At 38.4% G+C, this 12,958-nt stretch overlaps 1 protein-coding gene across 1 annotated transcript in view; it reads left to right on the plus strand.

Moving 5' to 3' along the window:
* Window positions 1–10,542, plus strand: part of LOC135571179 (receptor-type tyrosine-protein phosphatase beta-like) — a 25,442-nt gene extending 14,900 nt beyond the window's left edge. Inside the window, exons 10-11 of the mRNA XM_065016966.1 lie at window positions 8,369–8,489; window positions 10,400–10,542. Of these exons, the coding sequence (XP_064873038.1) occupies window positions 8,369–8,489; window positions 10,400–10,422 (144 nt within the window). The 3' untranslated portion in view covers window positions 10,423–10,542. The remainder of the gene's footprint in view (window positions 1–8,368; window positions 8,490–10,399) is intronic.
* The last annotated feature ends 2,416 nt before the right edge of the window (window positions 10,543–12,958 follow it).

Raw genomic sequence — 12,958 nt, forward strand, 5'->3', positions numbered from 1 at the left:
CCCAGTGATAATATATAGCCAGTGATACCCAGTGATAATATATAGCCAGGGATACCCAGTGATAATATATAGCCAGTGATACCCAGTGATAATATATAGCCAGTGATACCCAGTGATAATATATAGCCAGTGATACCCAGTGATAATATATAGCCAGTGATACTATATAGCCAGTGATACCCAGTGATAATATATAGCCAGTGATAATATATAGCCAGGGATACCCAGTGATAATATATAGCCAGTGATACCCAGTGATAATATATAGCCAGTGATAATATATAGCCAGTGATACCCAGTGATAATATATAGCCAGTGATACCCAGTGATAATATATAGCCAGTGATACCCAGTGATAATATATAGCCAGTGATACCCAGTGATAATATATAGCCAGTGATACCCAGTGATAATATATAGCCAGTGATACCCAGTGATAATATATAGCCAGTGATACCCAGTGATAATATATACCCAGTGATAATATATAGCCAGTGATACCCAGTGATAATATATAGCCAGTGATACCCAGTGATAATATATAGCCAGTGATACCCAGTGATAATATATACCCAGTGATAATATATACCCAGTGATAATATATAGCCAGTGATAATATATAGCCAGTGGTAATATATAGCCAGTGATCCCCAGTGGTAATATATAGCCAGTGGTAATATATAGCCAGTGATCCCCAGTGATAATATATAGCCAGTGGTAATATATAGCCAGTGATAATATATAGCCAGTGATAATATATAGCCAGTGGTAATATATAGCCAATGGTAATATATAGCCAGTGATACCCAGTGATAATATATAGCCAGTGGTAATATATAGCCAGTGGTAATATATAGCCAGTGATACCCAGTGATAATATATAGCCAGTGATACCCAGTGATAATATATAGCCAGTGATAATATATAGCCAGTGGTAATATATAGCCAGTGATACCCAGTAATACCCAGTGATAATATATAGCCAGTGATACCCAGTGATAATATATAGCCAGTGATACCCAGTGATAATATATAGCCAGTGATACCCAGTGATAATATATAGCCAGTGATAATATATAGCCAGTGATACCCAGTGATAATATATAGCCAGTGATAATATATAGCCAGTGATACCCAGTGATAATATATAGCCAGTGATACCCAGTGATAATATATAGCCAGTGATACCCAGTGATAATATATAGCCAGTGATAATATATAGCCAGTGATACCCAGTGATAATATATAGCCAGTGATACCCAGTGATAATATATAGCCAGTGATACCCAGTGATAATATATAGCCAGTGATACCCAGTGATAATATATAGCCAGTGATACCCAGTGATAATATATAGCCAGTGATACCCAGTGATAATCTATAGCCAGTGATAATATATAGCCAGTGGTAATATATAGCCAGTGATACCCAGTAATACCCAGTGATAATATATAGCCAGTGATACCCAGTGATAATATATAGCCAGTGATACCCAGTGATAATATATAGCCAGTGATACCCAGTGATAATATATAGCCAGTGATAATATATAGCCAGTGATACCCAGTGATAATATATAGCCAGTGATAATATATAGCCAGTGATACCCAGTGATAATATATAGCCAGTGATACCCAGTGATAATATATAGCCAGTGATACCCAGTGATAATATATAGCCAGTGATAATATATAGCCAGTGATACCCAGTGATAATATATAGCCAGTGATACCCAGTGATAATATATAGCCAGTGATACCCAGTGATAATATATAGCCAGTGATACCCAGTGATAATATATACCCAGTGATAATATATAGCCAGTGATACCCAGTGATAATATATAGCCAGTGATACCCAGTGATAATATATACCCAGTGATAATATATAGCCAGTGATACCCAGTGATAATATATAGCCAGTGATACCCAGTGATAATATATAGCCAGGGATACCCAGTGATAATATATAGCCAGTGATACCCAGTGATAATATATAGCCAGTGATACCCAGTGATAATATATAGCCAGTGATACCCAGTGATAATATATAGCCAGTGATACTATATAGCCAGTGATACCCAGTGATAATATATAGCCAGTGATACCCAGTGATAATATATAGCCAGTGATACCCAGTGATAATATATAGCCAGTGATACCCAGTGATAATATATAGCCAGTGATACCCAGTGATAATATATAGCCAGTGATACCCAGTGAAAATATATACCCAGTGATAATATATAGCCAGTGATACCCAGTGATAATATATAGCCAGTGATACCCAGTGATAATATATAGCCAGGGATACCCAGTGATAATATATAGCCAGTGATACCCAGTGATAATATATAGCCAGTGATACCCAGTGATAATATATAGCCAGTGATACTATATAGCCAGTGATACCCAGTGATAATATATAGCCAGTGATAATATATAGCCAGTGATACCCAGTGATAATATATAGCCAGTGATACCCAGTGATAATATATAGCCAGTGATACCCAGTGATAATATATAGCCAGTGATACCCAGTGATAATATATAGCCAGTGATACTATATAGCCAGTGATACCCAGTGATAATATATAGCCAGTGATAATATATAGCCAGTGATACCCAGTGATATTATATAGCCAGTGATAATATATTGCCAAAGATAATATAATAGCCAGTGATAATATATAGCCATTGATAATATATAGCCAAAGATAATATATAGCCTATGATATTATATAGCCAGTGATCCCCAGTGATAATATATAGCCAGTGATAATATATAGCCAGTGATAATATATAGCCAGAGATAATATATAGCCAGTGATCCCTAGTGATAATATATAGCCAGTGATAATATATAGCCAGTGATAATATATAGCCAGTGATAATATATAGCCAGAGATAATATATAGCCAGAGATAATATATAGCCAGTGATCCCTAGTGATAATATATAGCCAGTGATAATATATAGCCAGTGATAATATATAGCCAGTGGTAATATATAGCCAGTGGTAATATATAGCCAGTGATACCCAGTGATAATATATAGCCAGTGATACCCAGTGATAATATATAGCCAGTGATAATATATAGCCAGTGATAATAGTGATAATAGTGATACCCAGTATACCCAGTGATAATATATAGCCAGTGATACCCAGTGATAATATATAGCCAGTGATACCCAGTGATAATATATAGCCAGTGATACCCAGTGATAATATATAGCCAGTGATAATATATAGCCAGTGATACCCAGTGATAATATATAGCCAGTGATAATATATAGCCAGTGATACCCAGTGATAATATATAGCCAGTGATACCCAGTGATAATATATAGCCAGTGATACCCAGTGATAATATATAGCCAGTGATAATATATAGCCAGTGATACCCAGTGATAATATATAGCCAGTGATACCCAGTGATAATATATAGCCAGTGATACCCAGTGATAATATATAGCCAGTGATACCCAGTGATAATATATAGCCAGTGATACCCAGTGATAATATATAGCCAGTGATACCCAGTGATAATATATACCCAGTGATAATATATAGCCAGTGATACCCAGTGATAATATATAGCCAGTGATACCCAGTGATAATATATAGCCAGTGATACCCAGTGATAATATATACCCAGTGATAATATATAGCCAGTGATACCCAGTGATATATAGCCAGTGATACCCAGTGATAATATATAGCCAGGGATACCCAGTGATAATATATAGCCAGTGATACCCAGTGATAATATATAGCCAGTGATACCCAGTGATAATATATAGCCAGTGATACCCAGTGATAATATATAGCCAGTGATACTATATAGCCAGTGATACCCAGTGATAATATATAGCCAGTGATACCCAGTGATAATATATAGCCAGTGATACCCAGTGATAATATATAGCCAGTGATACCCAGTGATAATATATAGCCAGTGATACCCAGTGATAATATATAGCCAGTGATACCCAGTGAAAATATATACCCAGTGATAATATATAGCCAGTGATACCCAGTGATAATATATAGCCAGTGATACCCAGTGATAATATATAGCCAGGGATACCCAGTGATAATATATAGCCAGTGATACCCAGTGATAATATATAGCCAGTGATACCCAGTGATAATATATAGCCAGTGATACTATATAGCCAGTGATACCCAGTGATAATATATAGCCAGTGATAATATATAGCCAGTGATACCCAGTGATAATATATAGCCAGTGATACCCAGTGATAATATATAGCCAGTGATACCCAGTGATAATATATAGCCAGTGATACCCAGTGATAATATATAGCCAGTGATACCCAGTGATAATATATAGCCAGTGATACTATATAGCCAGTGATACCCAGTGATAATATATAGCCAGTGATAATATATAGCCAGTGATACCCAGTGATATTATATAGCCAGTGATAATATATTGCCAAAGATAATATAATAGCCAGTGATAATATATAGCCATTGATAATATATAGCCAAAGATAATATATAGCCTATGATATTATATAGCCAGTGATCCCCAGTGATAATATATAGCCAGTGATAATATATAGCCAGTGATAATATATAGCCAGAGATAATATATAGCCAGTGATCCCTAGTGATAATATATAGCCAGTGATAATATATAGCCAGTGATAATATATAGCCAGTGATAATATATAGCCAGAGATAATATATAGCCAGTGATACCCAGTGATAATATATAGCCAGTGATAATATATAGCCAGTGATACCCAGTGATAATATATAGCCAGTGATACCCAGTGATAATATATAGCCAGTGATACCCAGTGATAATATATAGCCAGTGATAATATATAGCCAGTGATACCCAGTGATAATATATAGCCAGTGATACCCAGTGATAATATATAGCCAGTGATACCCAGTGATAATATATAGCCAGTGATACCCAGTGATAATATATAGCCAGTGATACCCAGTGATAATATATAGCCAGTGATACCCAGTGATAATATATACCCAGTGATAATATATAGCCAGTGATACCCAGTGATAATATATAGCCAGTGATACCCAGTGATAATATATAGCCAGTGATACCCAGTGATAATATATACCCAGTGATAATATATAGCCAGTGATACCCAGTGATAATATATAGCCAGTGATACCCAGTGATAATATATAGCCAGGGATACCCAGTGATAATATATAGCCAGTGATACCCAGTGATAATATATAGCCAGTGATACCCAGTGATAATATATAGCCAGTGATACCCAGTGATAATATATAGCCAGTGATACTATATAGCCAGTGATACCCAGTGATAATATATAGCCAGTGATACCCAGTGATAATATATAGCCAGTGATACCCAGTGATAATATATAGCCAGTGATACCCAGTGATAATATATAGCCAGTGATACCCAGTGATAATATATAGCCAGTGATACCCAGTGAAAATATATACCCAGTGATAATATATAGCCAGTGATACCCAGTGATAATATATAGCCAGTGATACCCAGTGATAATATATAGCCAGGGATACCCAGTGATAATATATAGCCAGTGATACCCAGTGATAATATATAGCCAGTGATACCCAGTGATAATATATAGCCAGTGATACTATATAGCCAGTGATACCCAGTGATAATATATAGCCAGTGATAATATATAGCCAGTGATACCCAGTGATAATATATAGCCAGTGATACCCAGTGATAATATATAGCCAGTGATACCCAGTGATAATATATAGCCAGTGATACCCAGTGATAATATATAGCCAGTGATACCCAGTGATAATATATAGCCAGTGATACTATATAGCCAGTGATACCCAGTGATAATATATAGCCAGTGATAATATATAGCCAGTGATACCCAGTGATATTATATAGCCAGTGATAATATATTGCCAAAGATAATATAATAGCCAGTGATAATATATAGCCATTGATAATATATAGCCAAAGATAATATATAGCCTATGATATTATATAGCCAGTGATCCCCAGTGATAATATATAGCCAGTGATAATATATAGCCAGTGATAATATATAGCCAGAGATAATATATAGCCAGTGATCCCTAGTGATAATATATAGCCAGTGATAATATATAGCCAGTGATAATATATAGCCAGTGATAATATATAGCCAGAGATAATATATAGCCAGAGATAATATATAGCCAGTGATCCCTAGTGATAATATATAGCCAGTGATAATATATAGCCAGTGATAATATATAGCCAGTGATAATATATAGCCAGTGATAATATATAGCCAGAGATAATATATAGCCAGTGATCCCTAGTGATAATATATAGCCAGTGATAATATATAGCCAGTGATAATATATAGCCAGTGGTAATATATAGCCAGAGATAATATATAGCCAGAGATAATATATAGCCAGTGATCCCTAGTGATAATATATAGCCAGTGATAATATATAGCCAGTGATAATATATAGCCAGTGATAATATATAGACAGAGATAATATATAGCCAGAGATAATATATAGCCAGTGATAATATGTAGCCAGAGATAATATATAGCCAGTGATAATATGTAGCCAGAGATAATATATAGCCAGAGATAATATATAGCCAGTGATAATATGTAGCCAGAGATAATATATAGCCATTGATAATATATAGCCAGTGATAATATATAGCCAGAGATAATATATAGCCAGAGATAATATATAGCCAGAGATAATATATAGCCAGTGATAATATATAGCCAGTGATAATATATAGCCTATGATATTATATAGCCAGTGATCCCCAGTGATAATATATAGCCAGTGATAATATATAGCCAGAGATAATATATAGCCAGTGATCCCTAGTGATAATATATAGCCAGTGATAATATATAGCCAGTGATAATATATAGCCAGAGATAATATATAGCCAGTGATAATATATAGCCAGTGATAATATATAGCCAGAGATAATATATAAGTGATAATATATAGCCAGAGATAATATATAACCAGAGATAATATATAGCCAGTGATAATATATAGACAGAGATAATATATAGCCAGTGATAATATATAGCCAGTGATAATATATAGCCAGTGATAATATGTAGCCAGAGATAATATATAGCCAGGAATTATAAATGGGGATGTGTATCAGAAAGTTGTGTTTCAGCAGAATCAAAGGGAAGGCTTCATCCTATTGATCTGCTATGCAGTGGTAATGATAGCACAATGTTTGTGCCCGAGACACAACGTCTTGCAATAGCTCCCCAATCATAATGCCTAGGCTTTAGCTTAGTGGGATAACACAGTCTGTTGTCAAAATGGGAACGGCACAACGTATATAGCAGACATGTTGCATGAACAGTAGTATTGATGTGAATGCTGTCCTCCCCACAGCAGATGAACAGTAGTATTGATGTGAATGCTGTCCTCCCCACAGCAGATAAACAGTAGTATTGATGTGAATGCTGTCCTCCCCACAGTAGATGAACAGTAGTATTGATATGAATGCTGTTCTCCCCACAGCAGATGAACAGTAGTATTGATGTGAATGCTGTCCTCCCCACAGCAGATGAACAGTAGTATTGATGTGAATGCTGTTCTCCCCACAGCAGATGAACAGTAGTATTGATGTGAATGCTGTCCTCCCCACAGCAGATGAACAGTAGTATTGATGTGAATGCTGTCCTCCCCACAGCAGATGAACAGTAGTATTGATGTGAATGCTGTCCTCCCCACAGCAGATGAACAGTAGTATTGATGTGAATGCTGTCCTCCCCACAGCAGATGAACAGGAGTATTGATGTGAATGCTGTCCTCCCCACAGCAGATGAACAGTAGTATTGATGTGAATGCTGTCCTCCCCACAGCAGATGAACAGTAGTATTGATGTGAATGCTGTCCTCCCACAGCAGATGAACAGTAGTATTGATGTGAATTGCTGTCCTCCCCACAGCAGATGAACAGTAGTATTGATGTGAATGCTGTCCTCCCCACAGCAGATGAACAGTAGTATTGATGTGAATGCTGTTCTCCCCACAGCAGATGAACAGTAGTATTGATGTGAATGCTGTCCTCCCCACAGCAGATGAACAGTAGTATTGATGTGAATGCTGTCCTCCCCACAGCAGATGAACAGTAGTATTGATGTGAATGCTGTCCTCCCCACAGCAGATGCACAGTAGTATTGATGTGAATGCTGTCCTCCCCACAGCAGATGAACAGTAGTATTGATGTGAATGCTGTCCTCCCCACAGCAGATGAACAATAGTATTGATGTGAATGCTGTCCTCCCCACAGCAGATGAACAGTAGTATTGGTGATATTGATGTGAATGCTGTCCTCCCCACAGTACCAGTACTCCTTCCTCCACCAGTGTGTTCGAGATGTCCTGAGAGCCAGGAAGCTCCGTAGTGAGCAGGAGAACCCTCTCTACCCCATCTATGAGAATTTCAACCCAGACTACTACCGTGGTAAGACTACACCACCATACCAATACTATATATCCAGACTACTACCTTGGTAGGACTATACCAAGACTATATATCCAGACTACTACCATGGTAGGACTATACCAAGACTATATATCCAGACTACTACCATGGTAGGACTATACCAATATTATATATCCAGACTACTACCATGGTAGGACTATACCCCCATACCAAGACTATATATCCAGACTACTACCATGGTAGGACTATACCACCACACCAAGACTATATATCCAGACTACTACCATGGTAGGACTATACCAAGACTATATATCCAGACTACTACCATGGTAGGACTATACCACCACACCAAGACTATATATCCAGACTACTACCATGGTAGGACTATACCACCACACCAAGACTATATATCCAGACTACTACCATGGTAGGACTATACCAATATTATATATCCAGACTACTACCATGGTAGGACTATACCCCCATACCAAGACTATATATCCAGACTACTACCATGGTAGGACTATACCACCATACCAAGACTATATATCCAGACTACTACCATGGTAGGAATATACCAAGACTATATATCCAGACTACTACCATGGTAAGACTATACCACCATACCAAGACTATATATCCAGACTACTACCATGGTAGGACTATACCACCATACCAAGACTATATATCCAGACTACTACCATGGTAGGACTATACCAAGACTATATATCCAGTCCAGACTACTACCATGGTAGGACTATACCAAGACTATATATCCAGACTACTACCATGGTAGGACTATACCACCATACCAAGACTATATATCCAGACTACTACCCTGGTAAGACTATACCCCCATACCAAGACTATATATCCAGACTACTACCATGGTAGGACTATACCACCATACCAAGACCATATATCCAGACTACTACCATGGTAGGACTATACCACCATACCGAGACTATATATCCAGACTACTACCATGGTAAGACTATACCCCCATACCAAGACCATATATCCAGACTACTACCATGGTAGGACTATACCAAGACTATATATCCAGACTATAGATATAGGTCTACCAATAGAATTACCATGACTGGAAGGACAGACGGCTGTAAGCCCACCAATAGAATTACCATGACTGGAAGGACAGACGTCTGTAAGCCTACCAATAGAATTACCATGACAGGAACGGACAGACGGCTGTAAGCCTACCAATAGAATTACCATGACAGGAAAGGACAAAGCCAACATGGCAGCTGGTTCCCTCCACCAGAGAACATAGACTTGATGGTTAGACTGGTCCCTCCACCAGAGAACATAGACTTGATGGTTAGACTGGTCCCTCCACCAGAGAACATAGACTTGATGGTTAGACTGGTCCCTCCACCAGAGAACATAGACTTGATGGTTAGACTGGTCCCTCCACCAGAGAACATAGACTTGATGGCAATATCCCGTTCTAGTATGTCTAACTCTATGTCTTTAATCACAGTTCCATTTTGAGTCGCTAAAACGATAATCCCCAAAACCGTCTAAAGGACGTAATCATAAGGAAGGATACATTTTGTGCACGTGTGTGTTTAGTGCACGTGTGTGTTTAGTGCACGTGTGTGTTTAGTGCACGTGTGTGTTTAGTGCACGTGTGTGTTTAGTGCACGTGTGTATTTAGTGCACGTGTGTGTTTAGTGCACGTGTGTGTTTAGTGCACGCGTGTGTTTAGTGCACGTGTGTATTTAGTGCACGTGTGTGTTTAGTGCACGTGTGTGTTTAGTGCACGCGTGTGTTTAGTGCACGAGTGTGTTTAGTGCACGTGTGTGTTTAGTGCACGTGTGTGTTTAGTGCACGTGTGTGTTTAGTGCACGTGTGTGTTTGACATAATATTTGACTAAATGTGCCTTTGTTTGTCTTCCTCTCTTCAGATTTTGTGTACACGGGACGCTAACTAACGACAGTCTGGGTTCCTCTCCACACAACTGAGTGAGAAGGAAAACCAGGGAAGAATCTGTTCAATACCACCAGACAGCCATTATTCTGTCACAAATAAAGCACTATAGAGTGTGGGGGGGGGGGTATACAGCCATTATTCTGTCACAAATAAAGCACTATAGAGTGTGGGGGGAGGGGGGTGTAGCTATTTATGTTTGATACACTGTTGGTTCAACCTCTCAGGATGTCTATTTAAAATGGAGCAGATTGACCTCTGGAAATATTGCCGTTTCGTCCACTTATAGCTGAATCTTAGGTTGCATTCAATGAGATGTGATTATATTGTTTTGCACCTAATTGTAAAGCTTTTCCAAGAAACATTATTCCCTAAACTCATGTTATTTCAATATTGGTAATGTCTGATGAAAAGACAAAAGGAACTGATATAAAATGTAGATATAATGATTCTTATTCAACATAACAGAAAAAAAAGATGAATGAAAGCAATGAGGCGAAGCAATGAATGGGATTCTATGAGGCGTAGCTTCCCTACATCACAAAGCATTATTATGACAAGGCCTGAATGCCTAAAAACCTTCCCTGAAGAAACCTTCCCTACATCACAAAGCATTATTATGACAAGGCCTGAATGCCTAAAAACCTTCCCTGAAGAAACCTTCCCTGCATCCCAAATGGCACCCTATTCTCTATGGGCCCTAATCAAAAGGTGTGCACTATATAGGGAATAGGGACCCAAATGGCACCCTATTCTCTATGGGCCCTAATCAAAAGGTGTGCACTATATAGGGAATAGGGACCCAAATGGCACCCTATTCTCCATGGGCCCTAATCAAAAGGTGTGCACTATATAGGGAATAGGGACCCAAATGGCACCCTATTCTCTATGGGCCCTAATCAAAAGGTGTGCACTATATAGGGAATAGGGACCCAAATGGCACCCTATTCTCCATGGGCCCTAATCAAAAGGTGTGCACTATATAGGGAATAGGAACCCAAATGGCACCCTATTCTCTATGGGCCCTAATCAAAAGGTGTGCACTATATAGGAATAGGGACCCAAATGGCACCCCTATTCTCCATGGGCCCTAATCAAAGGTGTGCACTATATAGGGAATAGGGTGCCATTTGGGTACAAAGACCTTTCTGTATAATATGTTCTAAATCGTAGTTGCTGGTTTGTAGTTTAACAAAAGAATGAACCCGGAGCAGACAGACAGACAGCTAGCTGTCTTGAGAGTAGCTCATCACAATGCTGTCTAGATCCTTGTATAAAGTAGCAGACCGTCTGTACAGTTGGTTGTGAATAGTCCTCTTATCGTTTAAACATGGCGTCAGGTCATGTTGTGTGTGTGTGTGTGTACCATTGAGATTGTACAGTAGAGCCTGGAGGAGGGAACAGCATATAGTTTGTATGCCATCTCAGCTACCTATGTTTTCTAGGGCAAAGGGAAAACTCCACTGGAAAACAAACGCCATCTTGTATTCGGTTGTTTCCGGAAAGAGGTGGTAACCTTTTCTCCATGGTCCTTCGAACCAAGATGGAGGGAGTGTTCATGAGAGAGACTGTATGGGTTTTGTACATTACCTTCTTCAAAACATGATGTTGCATTTCTGATCATCCTTTTGCATAAAACTAGGCTGATGGATGTGTCTGTGAACAATACGAACAGGGATCTTTCTATGTCATGTGTGGAACTGAGATCCCTTCAACTGAATCTGAGCTGGCCAGCTTCCTGATATAAACAGGAGAAGGTCTAGAAGTTGGACTAAACTAAAAAAACTTCACACAATAAGCAATACTGGCCAAATCCTGCTGAGATCCTGGGGATAAAGTGAGAGAATTGAATAAAATGTCAACATCCTGACCCTGTGAGAGGTCTGCAGTGGCCAAGACACTGACCTTTCCAGGCTACAGGTTTTGGGACGTGGCATTTCTCTGTCTGAGCTTCTCTGAGCCCAGAGCCACGGAAACAGACCGAGCTACAGAAGACACAGTGTTGGTTGGCATTCGTCCCATTGTTACTGAAGACAATGCAGATCTTCAGTACCTCTCACTACCTTAGTATTTCAAAATCAATCTGTATCTACATATAAATAGACCGTTCAGATTGAATCTTCTCTCCAATGGCTCCCATTATGTTAGTGTTTCTACTCTATATTCAAAAATCACACATTTATTTTAACTTTGTTGTTCAATTTAAACATAAAAAAATACTATCTTTAAAAAACAAATACTAAGATGATCATTTTCAGGGTTCTGACTCCTCCCAGTAGTATCAGATGGAACACATTCTGACTCCTCCCAGTAGTATCAGATGGAACACATTCTGACTCCTCCCAGTAGTATCAGATGGAACACATTCTGACTCCTCCCAGTAGTATCAGATGGAACACATTCTGACTCCTCCCAGTAGTATCAGATGGAACACATTCTGACTCCTCCCAGTAGTATCAGATGGAACACATTCTGACTCCTCCCAGTAGTGTCAGATGGAACACATTCTGACTCCTCCCAGTAGTATCAGATGGAA

This window comes from Oncorhynchus nerka, unplaced genomic scaffold, assembly GCF_034236695.1.
Source record: "Oncorhynchus nerka isolate Pitt River unplaced genomic scaffold, Oner_Uvic_2.0 unplaced_scaffold_712, whole genome shotgun sequence".
NCBI classification, from domain to species: domain Eukaryota; kingdom Metazoa; phylum Chordata; class Actinopteri; order Salmoniformes; family Salmonidae; genus Oncorhynchus; species Oncorhynchus nerka.